Source organism: Macrobrachium rosenbergii, chromosome 25 (genome assembly GCF_040412425.1).
Source record: "Macrobrachium rosenbergii isolate ZJJX-2024 chromosome 25, ASM4041242v1, whole genome shotgun sequence".
Classification (NCBI taxonomy): domain Eukaryota; kingdom Metazoa; phylum Arthropoda; class Malacostraca; order Decapoda; family Palaemonidae; genus Macrobrachium; species Macrobrachium rosenbergii.
The window spans coordinates 15,091,707-15,118,910 of record NC_089765.1 but is presented as its reverse complement, the minus strand read 5'-3'; the positions used below and the strand labels follow the sequence as shown (position 1 = coordinate 15,118,910).

The 27,204-nt window shown below is 36.5% G+C and overlaps 1 protein-coding gene and 1 long non-coding RNA gene across 3 annotated transcripts in view; one reads left to right on the top strand and one right to left on the bottom strand.

Moving 5' to 3' along the window:
* On the top strand, positions 1-26,817 carry c11.1 (maestro heat like repeat family protein c11.1). Of its 2 annotated transcripts, XM_067126937.1 has the most exons (26): positions 1-402; positions 1,963-2,117; positions 3,133-3,336; positions 4,193-5,614; positions 6,262-6,351; positions 7,177-7,330; positions 7,589-7,722; positions 8,016-8,168; positions 8,394-8,578; positions 9,242-9,385; positions 9,552-9,714; positions 10,142-10,321; positions 10,500-10,568; positions 11,238-11,406; positions 11,744-11,882; positions 12,871-13,030; positions 13,436-13,722; positions 14,162-14,299; positions 14,545-14,653; positions 15,022-15,168; positions 16,828-16,851; positions 21,861-22,070; positions 22,274-22,423; positions 23,308-23,442; positions 24,113-24,215; positions 24,841-26,817. In XM_067126937.1, the coding sequence occupies exons 1-26, from the start codon at positions 378-380 to the stop codon at positions 24,993-24,995; spliced, it is 5,004 nt and encodes a 1,667-aa protein (XP_066983038.1). In that variant the 5' UTR covers positions 1-377; the 3' UTR covers positions 24,996-26,817. The 2 variants fall into 2 exon arrangements, with proteins under 2 accessions (XP_066983038.1, XP_066983039.1); XM_067126938.1 differs by lacking the exon at positions 16,828-16,851.
* Positions 20,322-27,204, bottom strand: part of LOC136852367 (uncharacterized) — a 29,978-nt gene continuing 23,095 nt past the window's right edge. Inside the window, exon 4 of the long non-coding RNA XR_010857115.1 lies at positions 20,322-20,790. This is a non-coding gene — a long non-coding RNA (uncharacterized lncRNA). The remainder of the gene's footprint in view (positions 20,791-27,204) is intronic.

Below are 27,204 nucleotides of genomic sequence, written 5' to 3'. Positions count from 1 at the left end.
CCAGCCCCAGATGTAAACACAATGATCGGATGTGTCTCTTTCGTGCTCGAGTAGATTTCTAGATCCTGTGTAATTTCGCGATTTATTCATGAGGCAGACTTTGTGGCGGTGCGTGAGGTGACATTTCCTCATAACTGAGGATCATGATAGGATCTCCAGGTCGTTAATCGCCTCAAATAAGGACCAGGGGAGCTTGGAATTGGGCCTGGGGTACCGGCCTCCAATTAAAACCTGGCCTTCGTCTCGCCCGATTCGCATGAATTGCATTTAATCGAACGACTTTAAACGGTGGGAAATTTAAGTTTTTGCGTCGTCCGAGGTCCAGTGCGGGATACCAGCAGTCGTACGACGTCTATGGTGGGATAATTGAGTCGAAAATGCAGTCCAAGGAGAGAGAGAGAGGTAAGTTAGGCTTAACGTAGTTTTGTCAGTTACGTCAAATGGAGTGAAGCGTAGCTTTCCGTATTCCAGGGATTATTTAGAGGAATTCTTAATAGTGGGAGATAATTTCGCACGGTTTTTCCTAGAACATCTGCTTGGAAGCAAGATTAACCAACCTAGGCTATCTCCGTATGGTTGTAGTGCTAGCAGTGCACCTCATGCAGTGCACTGTAGGCATCATTTAAGGTTCCTTGCAGCGTCACTTCGGTCTCTGGTTGAAACCCCTTTCATTCCTTTTGCCGTACCTCCGTTCATGTACTCTTTATTCCGGCTTACATTCCACGGTAAAATTTTATAAGTTGCCAATATAAAATAATACCACGTAACCTAGGGGTGTTGACTGGTTACAATTTTGCCATATTATCTATAAAGGGCGTTGGGGGACTGGTATTGTCTTGCCTTGTTAAGTCATAATTGATGAAGAGATCTTTCAAAAATGTAGGTTACGATTTCATGTCGTGTATTGGCAACTTATAAAATAATATCCTTTCCACCCTCTCAGTTGTTCCATAGTGCAACTGCAGGGTTTTCCTCCTGTTACACCTTTCAAATATTTCTACTCTCAATTTTTCCTTTAAGCACTGAATTATCTCATAGGTCCCAGCCCTTGGCCTTTGGCCAAAATTTTATATTCCTTCCTGCATTCTAGGCTACATCCTAACCTACGTTATGTAGGCTAACTTAAGCAAAGTACGAGGTGCAGGGTCAAAACCTAACCTTATGGTGGCTTTGCAAGCCTCCCCCCCCCCCTCCGCACTCCGAATCCCTTACCTAACCTCACGTAACTCCGAGCTTTTCTCGTATGCATGTGCTACTAGCCTATCCTGCAGTTCTGTCAACAAATTGGTAGCCTAAAGGAAAAATCAAACGGCCATCCACCCCATTGTATTATTGTAGGCCATGCAAGCAAATAATATATGCTAATCTAACGAGCAATGAGAGCTATTGAGATCACCTCCTGAAACCCCACATGAGGCTAACCACTTAAAAAAAGATTGTTTTTCTTGTGTTTTTCAACCATTGCACTTCGTAAGCAAATCATAGGCTTGGATATATCTTGACAACCATCTTATAGATTACAAGTTTTCCATATTGGGGTGCAAAGGGGTATGGACTTATAAGGGTAAAATTCTACAGGAGTTCCCTGGCTATTTGAAGGTTCATTGGAATTTAATATGAAGGGGTTTAGTGGTGCCAAGTGGTAATTGAGAAGAATGAGTACATGTAGAATCTATTTTTTGTATAGTTTTTGAAGTAATTTTGATAAATTTGACATTCATTTCCTCTCTAAATTGATGGTTAACGCATTTCAGCCTCTCCCCGAAACAATAATATGTGGTATTGCTTCAGATTTTTTGCAGTGTTTGTATAATTGTTAAATACCCAACAGCAGATTAAAACTCTTGTAGTTGTATGACTTGTTAATTAGAAAAGTTACGCCTCACAGTTAGCTTGATTTTTCATGTTACAAATAAGATTCCATGAAAATTACAGAGGTTATATATGATTACGGTTTTCCAGGTCTGGTGTGGGGTTTACTTGAATGTGCTGGGGACAACAACGAAGGAGTTCGTCAGACTGTAGCCGGTTCACTCATAACCTTGGGCCACAAACACCCAGTACTGGTTTTGTCGGCAATACATAAATTCATTTCTAGTCCACAGACTGCCCCAAAGGTAGGTACTATTCAGTGTACCTTTTCCCAGGCTTATTAAAATAAGGTTGCATGTCAGTTTGTACATACGCATCAACTTTAGGCTTTTGTATAGAATTCAGACCCATGACATTCAATGCCTGTTACACCTGGCAGAGTTGGTAATTAGTGGTAGCCACAGATGTTTCAGACATCATGTTATGGGTAAACCCTCTCTGTCGCTTGCTTGTTTTTTTTTTTTCATTTACTGGATTTCACATAAACTTTACACCCATGTATATGTATAATCTTTATTATTTTTAATGAAGTTTTGTACACTATATAAATCTTCACATTTTTGATTGGCACCTTTCAGGCTTCTTTTTCATCAAGTGGGCATTCATGAATATGTATGCATACCACTTCATAGTTCTTGGCAGGAATAAGCATTGTTAATATTTTTCTAAAGCAAAATTGGGTTTTTCCACTCGGACATTTGTCTGATTTCATACTATCCAGCCGCCATTCTTGCTGCCTTATATACAGACTACACAGGCAGGGAAGAGGGTGGTTGGATTATAGCTGAGATTTGGGGTGTTGCTTAGGTTGACTATTTCTTCTGTCTTGTAGACAAAAGACCATCGATTCTGGGGTCAGTAGAGACCATGAATGTATGCTAATTGGTACTGATGGGTTTGCATTAAAATTTGCTCTTTCAAAATTTTATAGTACAGTAGAGCACAGTATTTGCTTTGTCACTTCTTAACTGAAACCGTAACATGGAACAAAAATTTTGTGTTTTTGTTGACATCTTTCTTGTTTGCATATGCACTGAATTGGAATGGTCCACTGATTAGTATTTAGAGTGAGAAATATAATACTTCAAAATCATGGTCTTGTATTCTGTGGGTTACTTAAATGATTTCAATTTTCTTTATGCATCATACTTTTTTCCAGGTTCTTAATTCTTGGTTGTTTTGACTTAGACAATTATGTATGACCATATAATTTTCTCCATGAGTATATTATATCTGATTCCTATTTATCTGTAATTCTAGGTTCAAGTTCAGTCCATATTGTATAATACTGCAGAAAATATTATCAGAGAATGTGGAGAAAAGGTGAGCGACAAGGAGTTAATTGACACCTGGACAGACGGAGCCATCAAACTTCTTACATTGCCGTCAGTAGCACCAGATTTGCAGGAAGCTGCCGTGGGACTCGTAGTGGCACTGGGAAGCACGCAGACTCACTGCAACACTGTAAGTTAATTTTGTTGTTTTCCAGCATTAGCTATAACGTAGTGTACATATTCTGGTATTGATTCATATTATTTTAATTTCACAGTGGATGGGCTGAATAGGGTTTGGAAATCAAATAGGCTGAAATTGCATACAAAAGTAAGATTATACAAATGTCTAGTACAGTTTACATTGTTATACTGTCGTGGTATGACTGAAAGCATAAGAGTTATCAATTTCAGAATAAAGCCTTAAGAAGGCAATCGGTTGTCAGATGGTAATACCAGTGTACATTTTTTAGAAAGGAGATATGTATACATTTGGTTTTTGTTTGTTTACCACCTGATTCTTACCCTGTGAAAGATTTTTATCTTTAATTAATGAACTCCCACTTTTATTTCTCCTTTAGGTTGACAGACCCTCTCTGGGAAGATATTATCAATAACCAAAAAAAAAATTCTCTCCTTCCTTTTTGAAAGTTAATATAAATATAAATTCATAAAAACCAAGTTCACTTCCATGTTCATAGTGGTATGTTATTCGTTATTGGCCTCAATCTGTGGTGAGGACTAAGTTATTGATTTTAATTAGGTGTTGGACAACTTCTGTGAAACATTAGAATTGTATCAGTATTAGTACGATATTGTAGAATCTGCAGATTCTTTGTTAGAGCAACTTTACATTTTGATATACGTGTAGAATGATTATACAACCTTTTTGTTTGAAGTTGTGATGGTACCGTGCTATTTGTTGTTTTGGCTTGACAAAGTAAAACCTAATTGTCACTGATGAAAGCATTAAAAACTAGTTAGCACTAACATTTTGAATGATAACATATAAAAACATCCCACTTGGACCTTGCTTATTTATTTCATAGGTGATGGAAAGTTTAATAAGCCAGATGCAGGGTGGGACCCTACCAACGCAGAGCGTTGCAGAAAGTCTCGGCGCTCTGGCTGCCGGTAACGTGAAAGGAACAGTGCCATACTTGAAAGCTGTCTTGGGACTCACTGTTCACTGCATTCCTTCTGTGAAGCAAGATAATCTGAAGTGTGCGCTTGCTACCATGTTCAGCAAGTTTGCAGAGTCCATTTTGGAAGCTGTCGATAACAAGGAACCAGACCCTGACATCTCTATAGAGTCTTACATGCCAGAGTGTGCTTTAGTCTTTGAGTCTCTTGTCAACTATTGGCTCAAGAACTCAAACCCCAACGTCAAGAATGACACGATTGTCGCATTAGGGCATTTGAGTCATTTACTCCCCAAGGAGAAACTGGAAGAGTTGGCAGGGCTCGTGGTGACGACGATTCTCTCATTATACCGGAAGACTTCCTCTCCTTACAACCTCACCTTTTCCTTAGCCATGATATCGGATGCAATGCTGAAAAAGAATCTGACTGAAAGCATAAAGTTTCATGTCGATCACTTGCTCAGTGCTTTGTTTAACCAGGTTTGTATTGTGCCAAATTACTCTGAACCATTCACTGTCAAGAACCACTACGAAGTCTTGCGCTGTTATGAACTTATGGGGAAGTATTACCCAGAGAATGTGATGAGCCATCTTTTACAGCGATTAGAAAATGCCAGTCACATGCAGCGTGTTGGAGCCCTGGTGGTCACGAAGCATCTCATCAACAGCAAGACTTTGAGCACAGAAAATGTAGCAAGTTTAACCAATGCATTGGTTCCACTCCTTAGCGACCCAAACAGTAAAGTTGTGAAAAGTGTGACTCAAGTCATTGTAGCATTATGCCATAATAACCACCTGACATGTCAGACAGGGGCGCCATTTATCACGTACTTGGTTAATCATTCGGCTGGTGGATCTGTGTTGCTGAGCCGGAGACCATCGTTAGCGGAACCGGAAGGGGAATCGGTTTCCGAAGTTTGCCGTCGTGTGTTGCATCTCTTATCCACCACGGTCGAAGCAGCACAGCCCCTGTTGTGGCCACATCTGCTGAGTTTTGTGTGCTTTTCTGAGCACGAAGCTAGCCTCCCAGCCACACTCTCCTGTCTCGCCCATCTTGCAAATAATTACGCTTCTTATGACGAAGCCAGTCCACTCCTTGTAGGGCCCCCTGGCCCTCCGACAGCCCCTGTTTTACTTTCGCGTTTGCTGGTTCTCAGTTGCACGCCCAAAGAAGGCGCAGTAGGAGCTGCTGCCCTTACCTTGCTACAAGGATTGGCACCACACATTCATCCAAAGTTGGCGGAGTCTTGGCCACAGCATCTTCCACAACTCATAACCACATTCCAAGACTTGACCAGTAAAGCAGAAGCAGAACCATCAGCTCATCAGGTAATTTATTGTAATTGTGTAATTTGACAGAAATTTCTGAGTTTAAGTAGTGGTAGTATGGCAATCCATTGTATCATAACTAGGACCTTGCAGTGGAAAATGTCGGATATTTCATTGGATATTCACCGTCATAAAAGTCTCCATGTTTATTGCTGTAGTTTCTCTGCCACAGCAAAGACTATCATCGCTTTAACCAGCAATTCACTAATGGAAAGACAAGCTAAGCATCTTGATGGTAATAAGGTATTTGTATTTAGGAAACAAAATTTATTTCAGGTTTTGTTCACGTTATTTTAGATCAACAGGTATTATCAGGAGCTTTTACCAAAGACATTGTTTGGATATATATGCTTAAAAACATGATGCTTGTCTTGTCTTTCCATAAGTAAAATGGTGACAGAAGGTAATGAAAGTCTTTGCAGTGGGCATAGAAACTATCACAGTACATTACTCGCATCATTTGATAAATCTTTTCATTCACTTAAGGTAAAAGATTTCCTATTGTTGACATAATAGAATCATTTTATGTATGACATTTTTTTAGCCATATTGAATGACCATTTTTGAGTAAGAGCAGACATTATTAGAGTTAAATCATTATGCCTGTGTCACACAGCCTGATTCATGTTGTATAACATTTTTTGCAGATGTGGCACGACTCTCTAAGGGATTTTCTTGCAGCCACCATCACTGCCATAGGAACTGAGGAGTTTACAGTAAATCTTGGCACAGCACAGGTAGTAGATGTGTTATTTCTTATGTAATGAGACATTTGTTTGCAGACTGAAAGACAGAATTGTTTGTATTTGGCATGGTTGAGTTTCCTAAAACATGACTGAGGTTTTAGTATGATAATTTTATGCAACCATAGTAACTAATATGACCAGAGTTTTACCTGAACCTTACTCCTCGAGCTATGTAGCTTATTCCTCAGATGTATTCAGTCTTCAAGGATGGGGTGTGACTTCCTTGTAGTACTGTATACTGCTTTTTATTTTAGGAACCTGAATTATTTAGGATATTTTCAGAACAGTTTCACTGAAAGTACAAACTGTGAGTTATGGAACCATGCATCCTCACATTCAGTTCATCCAGACCCAGGTGTCTACTCGTGTGTCACCATCAGTATCATATATCCTTATCTCCAAGAATACTATAACCCTCTTGACTTGAAGAAACTAGAGGAATTCCATATTCTTATGCCCAAGGGGATTTCATACACTCCAAGGTTAAATTTCCTGAAGTTTGTGTCTTAGTCACTTAAACAATGTAGGGGATTATGCCATCAGCACACCTCTTGTGGTGCACTGTTGGCATTACTAAAGGTGTTTGTAGCATCCTTAGTACCTTACTCCAAAGTCTTCTATCCCAACTTTCCAAGGGAGCCATGACACACCAGTACCAGAGCTAAGATCTAGAAGTAAATACTTTACCTGAGAAGCAAGCCGATGTTTGTCCTAGAAATTCCCATTTCTGAAGGCTCTGATATATTGTATTTAGAAAGCGAATTGAAGTTTCTCACCTTCTGTAGGAAAATCTTAGAGAAACTGTTTATCCTGCAGATGGACCAGTTGCACCTCTATGACAAACAGCCAATGAAGTTGTGCTTCATCATGTCCTTGGTTGGAGTAACTCTGAAGCACACGGCAAACAAGACCTTTGTCGCGACGACACTGGACAACCTTTTTAATGCTACGAGTCATAAATCATCTTTGGGTAAGTTTTGAAAGTGAATAGTATATGAAGTTTTAGTTTGTAATTATTGGTATGTAGTTTTGCAGCTCTCAATAGATTTCTTTTTTGATGTGGGAGAAGATAAATTATGTAATATTCTGTTCATGTATAAACTTGCAGTTCTCATTAAGCAGAATGCACTTTGCTGTAGCAAAGGCATTGTTTAAAACATCTTTTAAAAATGATAAGTGATTGAAATCAAGTCATTGTAATCAGAGCAATGAATTATTTCCTTTTCAGAACGTGAGAGTCTAGCTCTCTGTGTTGGACTGGCTGCAGCCACACACACTGACATTGTTTTAACTCACATTGAGATGTGGTTGAAAAATGCTGATCCAGCAAAAAAACCGTTGTCATTCTTCAATCTTATAAAAGTAAGTTCTTGTTTTCGATTCATTGCTGTGTATTTTAATTTTTATAGATGTCATATTGACATAGGTTTATATGAAAATATTGTTAAGTATAATTGTTTTTATCCATAAAAACATTTTCTTGAGCTTATTAAACTGAAGTTGGTATATGAATATATATGAATAACTAGTCCCTATAAAATGTTTGTCATGATTTCCTAAGCACAAAATCTGTTTAAAATTCTTATTTGTACAATGTAAACCTTTGGCATATATTGCTTTGATTCTTATGAGTTTTTTTTTTTTTTTATTGTTAGCAAGACACAAGAACTGAGGAATCATCATGGGTTCGTGCCAGCATTGTTTTGTGTTTAGGTCAGATTGCAACCCTTGCACCACCTAATGTTACGGGAAGCAAAGTTGATGGACCCATAATGCTTCATCTTCTGAACATTATTAACAGTAACAAGGTAAGTTGAACTCGTTAATAACAGAAGAGACCAGTTCTCCATCTGATCATAATTTAATGCGTGCAAAAACAAAAAATAAAATTGGATCAAACAGCTTAGATGGTCTAGCAATGATGGAAAGAAGGTGTTTTTAATGCACATAATTTTTGGTCCAGAAATATAGCATACTCCAGTGACTATATTTATTTTTAAGTAACTTTATAGTCATGATTTTTATATTTACAGAGTGACATGGTAAATGAAGCTGTAATACAAACAATAAGCCATATCGCAAGAGCACTCACACATCTTCCGGACTTCAAGCTCCGCCAGCGTCCATTACTAATTACTCATCTGGTAAACACATCCAAATTTGAAGGCATTCCACACCAGGTGTTGGCAAGTGTGTTGCAGACGTTGCGAGACCTGGCGTATCCTTTTTTGCTCTTATTGATAAGTTTTATTGCCAGCGTAAATTTCTCTTCATATTTGAATAGACAAAAATTTTTTCAGGTATATTAATTGTTGTTATTCACAGGCTTCTTTTTCTCAGCTCTGTTATGAATTTATAAAATTTTGCCAACATTATTCTTCTCTGTTTTTCATATAAATATTGAAGTTACATTTACATAGTGTATCAAAAATGTTTAAAATAATTCTGGTAACCTCAGTATTCATTCTTATACTGTACATGAAAGCCTGCCTTCAAATATTATGCTTTGGCTTCACCTGATGTTCAAAGAATGATTACATGAAGTGAGTTAGGTGACTGATTTCTCTATCTTGTTAGGGAATAGGTTCCCAGAGTTGAAAATCTACTTTTGTTTTACAGACAATGTTATCAGTTTTGAGAGATTGGCTTTCTCTTAGTTGTGCTAGTAAAATATGCCATTCTCAGTTAGGGCTAATTAAATTTGCTTCAAGGTATTATCTCTTTTCTTTGTAATTCATTGTCGTAAATTTCAGTTTGACATTGCAAGCATCTCCAGCACAGCAGCTATTTTTCTTTATAAAATTCATCCAATTGTGACATTTATAGTAAGTGATATTTACAAGTACCTCTAGTTTTATAATAACCTTAACACTAGACCCAGTGCTTTGGAACCTGAACTGAATGTTGAAGAAAGAACCATCATATTGCAAGCAGCTCTTACAGCAACACTGCCACACTTTGGAAAGGCTGACAGTAATGATCATCAACTTTTGAGGTGTTTTGCTCAACTTGGTGTGCTTCTGAGGTATGGTGTGAAAAGTATACTATTGTTCAATGCTTTATTAAGTCTAGGTATTCTTAATTTCTAGCAAAAGGTGTTTTCTTTTTAATTATGAAGATTGAAGTGTAACTACGATTATATCTTAGAAAGGTTTTGTATTGTCGAAGTCTGTCATCTTTGTGCTTCACAGGACAATAATCCAGAAGGATACGAATCCTGCAACTTTAGACGATGTGACCACCTTACTACAGTCGTGGACATTATCTCCAGATGAGATGATACGAATCAAGTCCGTAGACCTTCTTCATACAGCTTTGCGTACATACTTTGATCACCTCACATTTTCAGTGGAGGTGCGATATGAACTTACCAGTTGTTCTTTTAGTCATAGAGGAAGTTTGAAAGAATTCATTTGATGAGGTGTCCCAACTTTAACATTGGGAAATGGTATTGCTGAAAAATGATTTGTGTTTGTACTGTACTGCTGTTTTGAAATTTAAGAGCTCAGTAAGGCATCCTGTCTAATTGTAGTATATTGTGAAGCATTTCTTTATATCAAGACAGGCTGCAGTTCTTGATCTGTGTCTAGATTGTTTTGAGTCGAAACAGAAGAAAATTACTAATTATTCATAATATTTCTTCACTAGATCAGATCCTGGATTTTCCCAGTGATTAGGGATATCTGTTGTACGATGTGTGTTATGAAATATAATTCCCTTTTTGTGTGTCTGTGTCTGCTGTCAAAGACTATGGCTAATGACAGTATCTTTCCATGGACAGGCTCCTTCGAACTTCAATCAAACATGTCAGCTGTTGGCCTTTATTACTCCAAGGCTAACTGACCCTTCTTCACAAGTACGAATAAAAGCTGTTGGTAGCGTCTACATGGTGCTAAGGATTGCTGGTCGTTACAACGGCCAAGCACATGATTATATGGATGAGGACCTTGAAATTTTGAAGGTATGGGCTCTTAAAAAGATACCTGTTAAGTGTTTTAGTATTACTGTACTATATCAAATTAGAAATTTTATGAAATGAATATTTCCGAGTATGTGGTTATGATTAATTAAGCAATTAGATTTTTAGTGGTGTATTTTAGTAAGTACTGCATGAGTGCATTCACTGACATAATTTTCAGGCTGCAGAACAAGAAATCCACACCGACAACCCTCAGGAAATCGCAAGTTTGATTGAAAACGTTGGCAAAGTGAGTATGTTAGAGCATTGAATTGTTTTCTCGTAAATCTATATGAAAAACTTATTTGTGAAAGCAGCGTTATTATCCCAGAGATCCAAATGTCAGTAGAAAACCGTGATGCTGTATTTAATCCTTTGAGGTTTTGAAGTATAAAAGTTTATCTGTGGCAAATTGCGCTGTGACCAATTAAAGACATAGTAGTGTTTTTCCTTTCTTACTTTTTGTGAGTTTGTTTTTCATGGTATAAAGCTGCTTTTTGTGTCATTTTGAAGCTGAATGAATACAACAAAAAGAAAGTTCATGGAAGTTCATTGAAATCTTGAGAGTTGGGAGTAGGTTGATGTCATATAATGTTATTAGAATCCCAAAGCAGGTTAGAAACTACTTAAGGGCTTCATCAGCACAGTGTATGCTTAGTGCCTCTGTGCTGAAGGCTTATAGGAAAGGATGAATACTGTGATCTTCTGCCTAAATAACTGACAAGTGCATTTTTCTTGGTTTTTGTACAACATTTTTGTATCTCTGATGAGAAAAGTTTAATCTTGCTTGGTCCCTGACTTTTTATAATAAATGATGTATTTTAATGTTATGCATTTCAAGACATTCAAGTAAGTATATGGAATGTCTCTCATAATAAATTTTTAATGTCTGTAGGAATAATCATGCCATGTTTTCCAGGTAATGAGCAACAAATTATCTTTCATGCAATTGAGGTCATACCTGTCATGTGTTGTTGTGGGGCTTCAAGACCAGTTTGCGGAATCCTCAGAAGGAGTGGCACTGGTCATGAAAACATTTTTCACCCTGAGAGGTCATCAGTTACATCAGCATATCAAAGAACTTTTAGGTCTGTATGGAAATGGAAAAAATCACCACGAATAAAATTGTATAATTTAATGATAATTGTACAGAATAGAATTTTTCTCTTGAATTACAAGTACATGTACCTGTTGTACAAAAAGCCTTTATGTATGATAAAGAGTATCCAAGTCATAACATAAGAGGTAAATCCATTTATTCATGGATTGCAGTCATTCAGGTCTTCAAAATCTGTGTGTAATGTGTCAGTTGTATGATCACGAACATAAACCAAAAAATTCTGTGTGCTGTGGTGTGTAAATAATTTATGAATTCTTAGTTTATTCTGTTTTTTGTAGAGTGATTTAATACCCTGTTGCTTTCAGATTCCATATACAGTCGCCTAGAGAAGGTTACTCACAAACCAACACGAAAAATGTGTGTAGTGGCGTTAACAAAACTTTCCTCTCATAACCTGAGTTTGGTGATTGACACAATTCTCACCTATCCAGTTCCTTATGAAAGGTATGATGATGTTTGGATATTTTAATGCATTCTTTTCATATTGACATGACCATACTGTGAATGTAAATGTAATCTATTGAAATTCAGATGCATACTATCACCTGCCAGTTATTCAGATGCATACGATGACTCTGCAAAGATACTTTTAATATGTTGAAGAACTTTAAATCTAACAGCCATGTGTACTTGATTGAGTGAAATTCTGTTCATTTGATATTGGATTGGCAACTTTTAGTCATCAAAGGGATTTCCTGGTATTTTCTTTCAAAATTTCATAAGATTGTCTGTGTGGGTGTGTGTGTGTAGGCCTATTTTTTTCATGTCATTATGGCCTTTTCAGTGATATTGTTTTCATATCTTGCAAGATTACTATACTGTATCTGTAGAGTTGTATCTCCCTACTACTTTGTAATTTGTGTTAATATAAGTATGTATACATGATAAAAGGTTTTAGCAATGCCATATACAAGCTTATAACTGCTTTGCAATTTGTGTTAATATAAGTGTGTATACATGATAAAAGGTTTTAGCAATGCCATATACAAGCTTTTAAGCAGCCAGAAACTTTGTTCCTGGCTCCCTACTGTCTAAGTACCTGGCTCCTTACTGTCTGTAAGTACACTCTTGAATCCAACAGGCATTTATATTGGGACATACAGCATCTCAACCTCCTGCCCAAATAGCAGTTCAGACTTATATGATTAAATAATTCCCTCTTCCCAGCTCTGAAGGTCTTGTTACCCATGGGACAGTTTAATCAAATACTGTAAAGAGGGCTGCTAGTCTACAGTAGATGTACCTGAAGATCCAGAGGTCATATGCATAATGAGACTACCTTTTTCTGACTGACAGAAAAAAGATTGGCGAACTCTGAAACATATAGGACCCAAATAGGCATATTTATATTTAATGGGTTTGCATGAAAAAGGATTGTTGTAAAAACAGGTTTTTTTTATTGAATTATTCTTGAATAAAAAATTATTTTCAGGGGAATTTGTGAAACTTGGAGGAATATTGGTCATGATCCTGAGCTGTGCGCTTCTGCATTAGATCTCCTAACCCAGGTGTTAGAGCGTACCCAGCTCTTTGCTGAACAGCCGACTACTACCGATGCCACTGTTAAAATTGCGACCATCCCACCTTTAGCTGTGAGAGTTTCTTACGTTTATTTTCCTGTGATAACAATTATATATTACCATTAGCAATACCTGGAGTTAAAGTTGTTTTAACCATTGTTAGTTTCATCTTATGGATGTTTCTGTATTTCCAAGAGGAAAGTGTTTTCATCATTTAATAAATTCAAGATGAGCAATGAGAATTAATTTTTAGGGTAGCAACCTTAGGTCCCCTTTTCTCATATGAAGTAATGTGATGATGTAATGATAACGGTATGTTTCTATAACTTGTAGGCTAGTCAGTGAAGTGACCAGGTGTTGAATACATTATAGGAGTATGTAAGGGTACTTTTTCTCTCTTTAATCACTTGATTGATGATCTTTTTAAGAGTTATTTTGATAAAAACCATGTGAAATACCTTTTCTTTCCTTTTGCAGGCCATATGTGGGTTATGTGAACTCATGCATGACTTGAAAGTTCCGTCAGAGGAGGACCACGAAGAAGGATGGGAGAAGGTTGAGGATGATTTAGAATCAACGCAGCAGGAATGGCAGGCGGCTCAGAATATGGTGTGCGGCAAATTTCCGGAGCTTGCCGCGCTCTTACTTATTTCTTATGGGTCGTATGTTGAAGTAGTCGCTCCCCTTCACCAAAGTGCGTCCGCCAGCGCTAAAAGCTTCAACTTTGTACCGAACAGAGGAGCAACAACTCTTGTCCCAACTAAGTAAGCAAAACTTAATATTAAGATTTACTTATGCATTTAGCTTTGCATTTTCACCTTGTGATGACCTCACAGTTTCATATTAACTATGTTTACATATAAAAGTTTTTATTGTATTCAGGGGTAATTTTCATTGGGCACCCGCTGAAGCACAGTTGTCATTGTAAGTTTACAATTACTCCCAAATTACCAGCCATTCTCTCTGTAAAGGATTTCCTTCCTTCTCAAAAGAAGGCAGGGATTCATTTTCTTGCGAACTTGGATGAAATCTGTATATTGTCACAACAAATAAAAGTTTTTAAATCACCTTATTGTTTGACATTTGGAAGTGAGAATCTGTATGTTGTAGTTCTTAAAATAGGCAATTTTATTTAGGCCCCTGGACTGATTATCCTCCTTACTATATAAATATTCATATTAATTTTTCCATTATCATTTACAGGATTGTTTTGCAGTGTCTTAAATCTCTGGTTGATGTTCTGGGTTGCAAATCGCTCAGCACTGTTTTGATGACAAAGATTCGTGATGAGAATGAAGAAACCCTGGAAATATTCCTGCATAGTATTTCTGAGATTACTGCGTGAGTTTTGAATTGTGAAACTAAAAATTAAAATCCTCTATTTTAAGGAAGACTTCCACGTCTTGAGTATTTGGCCTAAAGTAAACCTCATGTTGTTTAGTAACTGAAGTAAGTAGGCCGTGCAGTGATTGTTTGATTAATCTATTGAGCTGACAAATGATAAGAAATAATTTATCTTTGTAAATTAACATTCACCCATACCTTGAGAGTATCTCGCTGAGAGACGTAATATTTAATGATTACAGGATGATAGTACATGAAGCACCACAGCATATAGAGAAGCTTGTGAGTTCTTTGGATATGCGACACGCGTATGACATGCAGAGAGTAACTGTAGCAGCTGTGTTTGCACAGGTAGGCTTCTTTTCTATTGGTGAGGGCAGGGTGTCCAGTAATCTTTATTTCTCATGGTATATATATAAAATGCTTACGTTTTATGACATTTATTAGTTTATTTTATTGAGAGGATTGATATTTGTTGCTATCTTGTATGGTGACATTCCAGGTGGAAATCTTAAGAAGACGATACATTTAAAAGTGCATAGTACCTATACTGTCATGGTTTCATGACTTTTGAAGACCTTCTCATGTCATTGTGAAACTGAAAGCAGAAAAATGCTTACATTTACAACTTGCACACTAAATTTGTCATGAGATATCAAAACAAATTTCAAACAAGCACTAATGTGAATGATCATGGAGGTTGCATTTTTTGTTTTCAGTTGATAGCAGAAAAATGTGGTGGAAACTATGAACTCCTAGAAAACATCACAGATGGCCTGCTAACAAGACTGAACGACCGTTCGGTCATTGTTCGCAGATTGGCTGTCCGGGGCTTGGCTAACTTTGCCCATCTTCACACTGATCAGGTAACACTGAAGTCATGTAAAAAATATCTAGATAGTTTAAATGAGCACAATTTTAGGTTGCAGCTTCTCACATGTTGCATGTGAGTTTGTTTAAGAACACCACAAATGTTCTGTGTGATCACATATACTAAACAGTATAGCCATAAAGTACAATCATATTTGAGAAATGAAATAAACATTGACTACACTGTAAAGCATTTTGGAATTGAGAAATATGAGATGAGAATTTTGAATTCATGAGCTCATCATTAAAAGTAATGAGTTATTCTGTCTCATCTTTTCAGAAGTTTCAGATTTCATTGACTTTTGTTTATAAGATGTTGATACTGGATTGACCATAAAGTACACCATAGTATTTATCCATGTTTTGTCTGCTTCACCTAGTAGATGTTTCAGTCGAGGGTCTGTTGTTCATTGTGTAGCATTTTCCGTATGTATTTTATTTGTAAAGGCTTAGTTCATTATAGAAATACTTATGTCTCTTGATGTCCAGAACTGTTAAGAACATGTGGTGAAGAGAGACGGTGGAGCTCACTGTTGTAGTATAGGTGCAACATTTATTTTGGGGACACAGTAGACTGTAAAACTTGTATTGAAAGGACAGTAAGAAAATCATTTAGCAACAACCTACAAAATTTAGAAAGAGATTGCTGAACTACTGGTCTAGAAAGGTATCAGAATAGTAAACACAGTAAATACTAATAATGCATGCTTTTGTCGCTTGGGCAGCAACAAAAGAAAGCAAACATTTACACACTGTTATGGGAAGTGGCTGAGATTTCAAGATCCCGTTGCTACGTAGAATAAACATGAAATATATCCTTTTTATTTGAAGACAGTAACTCATCAATAAATCTAAAATTGTAGCTGTAACTTTATATACCCTCTGGTTAATAGTTGAAATTTAGCACTTTTTTTTTTCCATTTTTTTTTTTATCCACTTTATTAATACTTAGTGTACTTTGTGTCCAGAGTATCTATATATATTTTTAGCATCTCTGTCATTTTGTAAAGCTGAAAATTCCAAACGTTTACAATAAGACAAGCGGCATGCTATTTAGTATATGCTTCAGACACAGAATTAGAACATTCTTATTTAGTTCAATCACTTGTTCAGCATATGATAATGGCAAATTGAATGAGTTGGATATGGTCTCAGTATCCTATCCAGTTATTAAATGGAATGTGTGTTTGCCTTGCATTTTTGTATGATTATATGGATTTCATCATTTATGTTTTGCTCAGGATGAATTCTTATATGTTTTTGTTAGCGATGGAACTGATACTTCATTGATCGTTGTGGTAAATTGAGAGTTATATATATATCTATCTATCTTCATGTCCCAAGTATGTTTTAATTGAACTGTGTAGGTACAAACATGCAACGATTTTTAAGTTTTTTGCTTTTTCACGGACGACATAGTCACTCACGAGACGCCTTACGTAATTAACAAGCTTGATACGACTGGCGGCAGTGTTGTTAGCAGAGACGCTGATAGTGCTTCGTCTCGAAGCTGCAGTTTTCAGAGCTTTGATAGAACTGTTCACGCAGCTTCCATTGCCCACAGACATCTCTATGACATATGCATATAACTTTGATTTAACAAGAATTGCTCATGTAATCGTTTTCTTTTCTTTTCTTTTTTTTTTTTGTTCTAGTGCTATTTCCCACAGTGGTTTGGGGTAAGTTTTTGCTGCTAAGTAGAATATATTGAATAAACTTTATAGTAGTGTAGAGGGAGCACTATGTTTATTTGGCATTGCACCAAAATGGTTGTTGTGTATTGGGCATGGAATTGGTAATCGAGACGGCTACTAACCACTTAACTGTTTACGGTTCCAATGGAACGGTAACAAACTCAAAAATCTGTATTTTTGCAGTTAGATAGAGGGCTCTATTTGGGTATGCCAAATATGACACTTGTCTTTGGATTGTCTAGCATAAGTTTTAATATCAATCTCCTCTCCTTCAAATTACAAATATTTCAGACACCAAATGTGTAAGGTATTGTGTATGTGTGTCAGTTTGAGTACAGAACTGTTGTTTTTTGTAGTTTAAAGTAAATTCTCAATAGTCTTTCTTTCAAGGTTGCCTGATATAGAATGCTGTGAATTCATAAAATATTTTTTAGAAGCCTTTAGACAGTTACATCAACTGGCTTCATATTCAACGCTAGTGCTGGGTTTAGACCTATCTTCCCAGACGCTGAATTTGCTGGGTTGCTGCCAATGTTTTTTAGGTTTTTCCAGAGAACTTGACAGCACTATACAGTAAACCCCCCGTATTCGCGTTCTCATGATTCGCGGACTCACATTTTCGCGGATTTCTTTGTGGAACATATCTAGCCATTATTCGCCGAAAATTTGCCCATTCGCAGTGTTTTTCACTGAGAAATATTCACTAATTACTGTATTTTCATATAATTTTCACAAATAAATGCACTTTTTGTGATAAAACTGTTAAAATACTCAGGTATAAGCATTTTTACAGGGTTTTTCTTGTGTTTAATCTATCAGAATGGGCAGTTCTAAGTGTTTTTAGAGGGGTTTTGAGTATTCGCGGATTTCAGCTATTCGCGGGGGGGGTGTGGTACGCATCCCCTGCGAATATGGGGGGTTCACTGTACTCAGTTTTGTCTTCAAAGAGATTTAAACTTGCAAAGAAAAAAGACCCAGTTTAGGGTTTTTAGAGATTCCAATTATAGTATCCGTAAATAAGTAATTCCAAGTACATTTTATCCTTAAATGTTTTAATGTTAGAGTGGCCAATTTATTAAAGTGCAAAAGCCAGGAAGTTAGTTTTTTGTGGGTGTTGGCTAATATAGGTATAACTGGCAATGAAAGGGCTGACATCCTTGCTAAAAATGCAGTATTGAAGGCATCAAAAAACATTCCCTTGGCACATGGACATTTTCCTGTGTAAGAAAAGGAAACTTGAGAACTCATGACCGAGCCTGTTTGGCAGTAATCCATATAGGATGCTGGATATCACCGGGCTTAGTAAGATGCCAACAAAAAGTTGGTAAACAGCTCTTTTGCTGTCTAAGATTCGGACACAAGTGCTTGGCCCCTTTGGCAGTGAGATGCTTCCTCTGAGCTCTCTGTAGCTTGGATACAGTACTTGGAAATGTAATTGTCTTTCAAGTGAAATTTTTTTTATAACATGAGATGTTGGCTGTCTGTCTAAAATAGGATGGTTCTTATAATAATTACACTTGAATATTTTAATTATTAAAGAAATATATCAGATTTTTACGATTCTTTCGGAACGATGTCTCTCCGAGTGTGTGGTCTGTATGAATGTTTTTGGTGAGAAACTTTATTAAGCTTGATGTGTGTATACATTTGTATGTGTGTATGTAAACATAAACGTGTACACACTATTACCCAGTAGTTTTCCAGTGTTCATGACCTTTGATGTTGTGATGCCAGCTAAGTAAAGTGATCAATTAGTCAGTCATATATTTTTCAACTATCAGTCATTCTTTCAACTATCCCACTGAGGTCAGGTCAAATACCAAATCGGTACTTGAATGTCAAAAGCAGCATAACACGAGATTTTTTTGCTTATTCGCATGTTTAAGGAATCCTAATTTTCACTGCTTTTGTATTTTGGCATATTTCCGATTGCTGTTTTGTTGCATTCGAAAGTGTTCCCATAATATTTTAAGTTGTGTATCCTTGAATGATGAATTTTCTTTGCATGATTTTTTTAGGTGTCTTATGCATATTGCTGGTGTTTTGCATTTCATGTTCTTTGCACTGCATTCTGGTTTGCTTATGACTCTGTTTCAGATTGCATTTCATTTTGCAAGTTTTGTTGCTTCTCTGTTGATTTCAAAGGAAGTGCTTTTGCTGCATCTTAGAATGCCATTGAAGGGAATGTAAGTAGGTTGTGTCAATAGTCACAGCCTTTTTGGAAGGATAAATAAAGGGTTTGTAAAAGGGTGCAAAGGTATGTTATAAGGTCTGAGCTGTAATCTCCAGTTGAATGAGGTAATGCGAAGTTACTGAATCTCAGGTTAAATAAAGTAATGCCAAGTTACTGATTGGTGGAATGTACTTTCTGCGAAGATATCGAAGAAAGTGTGGTCCCCTCAGTTTTTAAAAGGTAAAGGTAGAATCATTTAAGCATTTTTACCCTAAATAGGTGAATTCGTTGGATGGTATGCAATACGTCCTAGGATAATTTTATTAGTTTATGGTGTTAGGTGTGTTGTTTAATTTTAAACATCATTATAACAAACACCTGTAGGTAGAAAAAGTATTTAGTAGAGAGAAAAATGCTCTTTGTCATGTAAATATTTTTTTTTTTAAAGAATTAGTCCTCCGTACAGTAATTCAACATTTTGTTTATCTAGGACATTTCTTGTGATAGCTTCTTGATCATTCATTGTTGCCACTTAATTCAAACTATACAGAAAACTGTACATATGTATTTAGCCATATTTTCCCTATCAATGGGGCGGAGATCGAGAAGTAGGTTGTAGATTGTTGAGAGTACTTCTCCTATGCAGACCATCTTGACCACCTTATGCAATACTTCTGAAGATTTTTTGTGCCAACTTATACAATTGTTCTAAAGAAACAAGAAAATAAATTTATGTTGCTTAGCCAAGTGGAGCTGAACTAGAGTCATGCAGTATTGTAATTTTGGCTTTTGTCTGTTGTTTCATCAGAGAAGATAACTTTTTTGTTTTTGTGAGCCTGAAGGACCCGTATTCATAAGTGCCGATCCACTGAACAGTGATTGTGGTATAACCATTACGGAACAAAATCAAACAATTTTAGAAAAATCAGAACAAGCAAATACTTGATTAAATTCTTGACACATTCTGAAACTGCTCCTGCTTGAGGAAAGCTTTCAGTGCTAATGAAAACTTGGAAATATCATTAATACTATTGAGTTTTAAGTTTTAAAATCATTAGAACAAAATACAGCAACTTTAGTATGGAAATGACACATGATTATTCTGAGTTTCCTAAATTCTGGGAATCTGAGGTGACTGGACCTGTACAGAAGGGTGCAGTTAACTACTAGGAACCTAAGTAACCTTGCTCACATGCACAAACCTAGTAGGCTTGGCTGTTCTTTTTCTTCCGCAGTGGACTTAGGTGTCGAGGACTTTATGAATTGTACAAACTAGGCTCTATAATATACTAGATCTTTATATAGCAAAATAGTCACATACAGCTACAGAAAATATGTCCCTGTATTTTACATCGTTGAAGAGAGCAACCTCTAAGAAAAAACGCTAAAGACTAGTAGTACTGTATCTGATATTGCACTCTTGCATTACGCACATAAAAAAAGCTTCACTTATTAAAACAATATTCATCAGGTATCGATGTTTAAAAAAATCATAGGCACTCAGTTGAGTCTTTGTAGCAGGTAACATACACAGAGCAACCTTGTGTGCTTGTTCCCGCCTCAGATGTTTTTGCTTTTAAGACGCAAAGCTCTGCACAGTGATGTGGCATTTAGAGTTACTTTACCAGTCTTGCTATGGTCTTTGACAACAAAAGGTGTCGGTGTGCCATGTCTTCAGTATGCAACAGCTTTTGCCTTGTGGGTGGATTAAGTGCTGTTTGTAGCAATACTAGTACAGGTTTGTTCTACTTCTGAAAAAGAAAAGTATGGCATAAGTATTGTGCATCATACAGATATGTATCAAACAAATAACCAAACTATGTTTGTAAATGATGAAGTATGCAAAATAGGGACATGATTACAACTAAATGTAATATATCATTTTTGAGCAGTGCACAAGATTTCGTATACAAAGGTACTATCTCATATTGAGGTCAGTGGGAGGAATGCTTTTAGGATTTTCTTGTATCTCTACCAATATACATAGCAAAAAGAATGTCCTGTACAGCGCCTTGTAAAACTATGGACATAAAGTAACCCAATTTAGAAATAAAGGGAAGTTAGCTGTGACTGTGGAGAGAGATGCCAAGTTCAGAGCAGGCTTAGGGAAGGTTCATGGAATGAGTTAAAGAAATAAAAAAACCATATCTTGGAATTCAGACATACTGAGAATAAGTTAGTAAGCATCACCAAAAAATAATTTGTCAAGAGGTTTTCCAAGTAAACTTAGCATAGCAATCTATGCCATTGACCCTTCTTTTACTTTGTTAAGAATTATAACATAAATGTCCATCAAACTTTACACTAATCCCTTATTTCCAAAATGGTTTTGTCCACAAAATGAGACCATTTTTCATTGTCTCATACTTTGTAGTATACTGTATCATAAAAAATGCCTCATTGGTTTGAGTAAATTTCTTAATACTTTTTCTATGGGTGTGTGTGTGAGTAGGACATAACATATCTTTATGTTTGAAGAGATGTTATTATTCGGGAATGAATCAGTAACTTATGCTTTACAAAAGATTATCTCTTATGCCAAGGATAGTATACCGGTATTATTTGGGTACAAAAATACTATTTTAATTCCTTGAAAAATTTATCACTTTTTATCCTAATATTTTCAGTCATTAGGAGTATTATATAACAAAGTATTTCATAAGTGAAATTCCGAGTTTTATTAGTTTTCCAAATGTCTTATTGCCGATTTGCTCTGACAAAATCTGTTAGGTATTTTGAAGTGATTTACAGACCATGTTTCCATAACTAATAAGATCTGAATAATTTTATGAGTAGTGTTACTGACGATCGCATTCATTAGGTGTCGGAAAAGCTGACCGAAATCATCTCGGCACTTGTGGGAGCCACAGATCAGAGAGATGGAGTCAGTACCGAAGGAATTAGCAGTGAAACACAAGTCGCATTGGAAGCTCTACGAGGCCTGGCAGCCCTCTTGCCACGCTTGCCCAAAGAGAGAGTTCTTCAGCACACACCAACCTTGCTCATTAGGATTAGATTGTTCACTGAAAAGGTAAATATGCTTAAAAGTATGAAATTTCAAATGAGGTATACAGTACTGTATATTGAAACTACAGTATTTCATTGTCAAGATCATTTATTTCTCTTGTGAAAAGGTGAAAAGTACAGCTTTTTAATTAGGTAAATATAATTCGTAGTAATTTGTCAATATCCCTTTCTAGTTTACTAGAAATGTCATTTTTTTTTCTTAATTAGTCTTCAGGAGAAGTGAGGGAAGCTGGGCTAGGGGTGCTGAGAGGACTGGCAGCGTCCGTAGGAAACACAGAAGAATTCCAGGAACAAATCCATCTTCATCTTTTGGCATCGCTTATACATCTGGAAGATCCCCACCCTCCTACAGTCGTCGTGAGTTTCGATTCTTGTGTGATCCCATTAGTCCTTCTTGTAAGACACTTGAGGAAAAAGATTAATTCCAAATAAGTTACATTCATTTTATGTTGTCACTGAATTACTGTAAAGTACAAGGAATCTTGGGACTTTTGTGAGTAATCTGTGAAATTTCCTAGCTTCCACTTCAGTAGGTTTTTATGTTTTTATCATCATACCCAAAAATTATGGAATAAAGATGCTCTACATGGTCAAGGTACTCATCATATCAGCTTTAATATTTTCATATTTGCAGTTAGGTTATCACTACATAAATGAAAGGCATTTTGAATCATTGTTTCTGAAAGGCAGAGGATTATGAGTCATGCATAAAGGTAACTTCCAGGACAGATGTCAACACAAATCTATAAAGAACAGTCCCCAAACTTTTACCTTTAATTAATTTTATGAAGTACGACATTAGGAAATAATCTGCTAGATCAGTGATTCTTAAACTGGGGGCACCAGAAGCTTTCAAGGGGGGCATAAGCAGAGTTACCAGATGGTGCCTACTATTTTTTTTTTAATTTGTGATGTTAATTACAAAATTGCCAAAAACGTTATCACTGCTTCCATATATTTTCTAATTATTATCTCAAAACATGCCAAAAATCCAAAATATAAGTAAATTTTAATTTCAAATCTTGTTTATGAATTGTCTTTTATTGTTATGATAAGTATAATAGCATACAAATAGACATATTGTTTATAGATTAAAGTTGGCAAAAATTTCAGGGGTAGGGGGGCGTGGGGTCTATACATAATGCAGAGGGTGGCGCAAGGCAAAAAAGTTTAAGAACCACTGTGCTAGATGATGTTAAGTGTAGCAGAGTAATTGATTACTTTTTTTTTAACCTTCACAGATGTGTAAGAGTGCCTTGCAAGCACTAGGCCCCCATCTTGGATCAGAAGAGATGTATTCCATGTTCAAGACTCAGCTTGTGCCTAGTGGAGTCTTGACGTATCATCAGTTTATCACAGATCTCACTAAACATATGGTATGTCTATGATAGTTTTTCATATAACAAACCCATTACAGGCAATTCCCAGTTTATGACGGGGATTCCGTTTTTATGCCGCATCATAAACCGAAAATCGTCGTAAACTGAAAAATCGTCGAAAATCGTCAGAAATCCTAAGAAAACCTTACTTTTAATGCTTTAGGTGTATTGAAAACAATGTAAGCTGCATTTTTATTGAGTTTTTCATAAAAAAACCTCCAAATTTTTATTCTGCCATTTTGGAGCCATGTTTCTTCCGTCAGATTGGCGTACGATGCGTCATAACCCTGGAACGTGCGTCGTAAACCAGGAAATAATTTCTGATGATTATATTTGAAAAGCGTCGTAACCTCGGAACATCGTAAGCCGGACCCGTTGTAAACCGGGGACTAGCTGTAGTCATAATTTGCCTTGATTCAAACCTTTACAGTGCATTAGTAAGATCTAATTAGACTACCATTATTCATCAACTGCAATTTTTGGCCTGCCCATACCATCTATATTTAACACTTTTCATCAATTCTTTTTCCGAGAGCTTGGCATCAGAAGGTAGCTTTATTTGGTAAAGAACCCTTGTAGTAATGGTTACTGCATTTCCTGTTTCTTCATTGTTTTCACTGTAGTTCTCAAAATAAGTAAGATTAATATGCCCTAACTCTTATTACAGGTAAATGACCTAAAAGATCATCTGGCGTTTTTCATTCAGGCTGGTTCTTCGTACTTTAAGAGTTCTGAACCCTCGTTGAGACGTGCAGCTGCTCTCTTGATAGGTATTTATGACTGTTCTAACTTTTTTGTGTGAAATATTGTTGCTTATGAAAAAATAATCCTTACAAAATTATATTTATGGTGTGTAAGATCTTGTTGTTTTTGGGGATGGTGCAGTTCCTATGGGATGATGCTTCTTGTGTCATGCAGAAATTCAAGTGGGTAACTTCAGCTGTGTGCTGGGATCATGAGACATGTTCTTATGTATATCACTGGTCTCTCTTTATCTTTTGTTATCAGACAAACTTTGTCAGTTGCACTATACTAGGTGTAATTTATTTGACTTTGTCAGTGTCAGTCATTACTAATTCAGTACGTAGAAGTGTAATTCCTTGTTTACCAATCCCGAGAAGGTAAAGTACAATTTTTGACAGTCAAAAACTCACCTTGCACATATTTGCATACTTTCCCCTGAGTGTTAAAAAGTACACAGTAAACTATGTATACAAAATCCTAGAATTGTAGATAAAACTGCACAGTGGGTGTGAGAGGTCTCTACAGAAACCTTGAACATGATGGTGGTTTGCAAACGACAGGAGTTCTTTGGTATTAGTGAACAATAATGTATATTATCACATAAAATATCTCAGAAAATACAAGATTATAATGCCTCTTCGTTTCTTTCAGGTAACCTGGTTTACCATTGTGAGAGTGGCCAAGACATTAATGTATCTTCCGTCAGCCACGGTCTAACATATCTGTTACGGGATCCCTACTCGTCTGTACGTACAGCTGCTGCCATAGCTATCCCACTCCTCTTCAGGCATGAAGACCTACTTTAGCTGGAAAGAGTTCGTTTAGACGTCACCCCACTGTGATCCAATCATTGCATTAAGTGATATTAATATTTATGCACAGGACCGTTGAGGTCTTGCACTGTTATGCCAGAAGAGACTGTCGTGCAAGTGCTTTATTCAAGTATAATGTTTATTGTGTGTGTATATTATGATACAGTTTTGAGTGTAAGTATACTTTTTATAATGGGATTTTAAGATTTATTGAAAACTTGACTGTAGGTTTTTCATAGGAGCTAGTCATTCCTTTTGGAGATGCGTATTGCAGTTTTCATATATGTAAAATGGTTAATGATATTGTCTGAGATATTTAAACTTTTTAAAACAAAATGAACTTTTCATACAGATCCATTACTTATACTTAGTTCACATTCATGGCCTTCACAAATCATTGACGCGCCATTCCCAATTCAAAAGCAAGTTGTTTGCTGGTCAGCAGCATTGTGCATGTGCCCCATGAATTCCAACATTCCAAGCAGCACAGAGCTGCAATTTTTGTGTAGACGAGAACCATTTGTTGTCATCGAAGCAGATGTTTTGCGAGAGTGACCTGCAATAATCATAAGCAGCTGGGTTGTATGAGAAAATTTGTAATGTTTTATGAACAAAACATTTGTTTCACAAATCCATTACTTATAATTTCTGTAACCCCCTCTGGAAATAGCCAGTGTCTTCTGCAGCTTCTCTATAGGAGCTAGAAAGATCGTGATGGAGGAGATTTGGAGAATTTTTTTAAAACTCGAAAAGAACTCAAGATTCATATTTACCCATAGCTCCAAATCTAGCACTAGCTTTGGGTCTGGAGTAAGCAGTACAGATTTTAAGTCTAAGAGCCCTCATATTTTACAGCAGAGCTGCACGGAATTCTATTTGCCATAGAAAAACAGCTCTTACATAATTGACAATGGTAATTTTACCATTTTTTCTGAAGGCAAAAGTGTTCTGGTGGTATTGGCCAGCCTTTTTTTTGTAACAAGGGTTATGTCCCCTCGACTAAGGCATTTATTAATTGAATATCCCAGTCTAGGGAATATGAGAAATATTTCTCTAAGGTGGGGATGGCAGGTGCATTGTCTCCAAAGTTTTTTAGAGAGAGAGTGTAAGTCAGTGAAGTATTTCAGTTTGCTGCAGGAGCTGGCCTGCTGCAGCAAATTTGTTTTATTTAACATTTAAGTTACTTAATACTTTTATTACTTATTTTTTTATTTTAGTATAATTTTTGGTTTAATTTAACTTGAATATATGGCAAGTTTTATTGTATATGTAATATTCTTTTATTTGCTGTTCAGCGTCAGTGATTAAGACAGTTACGGTGTGAGATAACGCCCAGTTACCAACTTACTCCCCTTGAACTAACCTGCAAGAGCACTTACAGTACTTATCATTTCCTACATATCATCCAGAATGACGGTGAAAAGGCAGTGAAACGTCATTCAGTCAGCAAGGAAAACTTTCAACTGAAACATCACCAATATCTCTGCTGTCTAATGCTATTGTAGCAGCAAAAAGAAAGAAAAAAAAAAAGCATTTAAAGCTAAAAGCAATAAATGCTTGCATGATTTTCTATAGGGGAATGAACAAATCAATTGTTGGCAATACACTAGAGACACAAAAAGCGGGGTTCAATTGCATGGGACCTCAGGATCTGTGAGGTGCATGCTCAGTGCTGCTACCTAGAGAATGATTTTCTTTTGAGTTGGACATAGAGTGTCTGGGATTTGTGAAGACCACAAATCTGGGCTAGTTATAAGTAAATATTGACTTTGCTGTGAAACAAACTGGTTTTTCATTAAAGAATGATTGAGTGTCATAGTTATTGTTCATTATTTTTACTGTCGATGTTTGCTCGTCCAACAATGGGAGATAATATTAAGGGTTATTATTTTGACCATTCTTCCCATCATCCCCCTTTGCACTGCTTTCCATTTTTTGCTTTTCATCAGCTTTCAGCCCTTTCCTACCCACCCTGTAGTCGATTACTGCTTACTTTATGCTTGCCACATAGTTATGGTGGCGTTAAATGTTCTTTGCATCATCCCTTTATTCTGTGGCTGCATTGCTTTTTGCCCCCTTGGTTGCATCTTCCTAAGCTGTCCAAAAGGACTTACCTTTTCTCCAATATCCATTTTTCACTTAAATATTTCTAAAAGTGACTTGGAGGTTCCATTAAGCCAACTTATAATTATACTCCAACCCA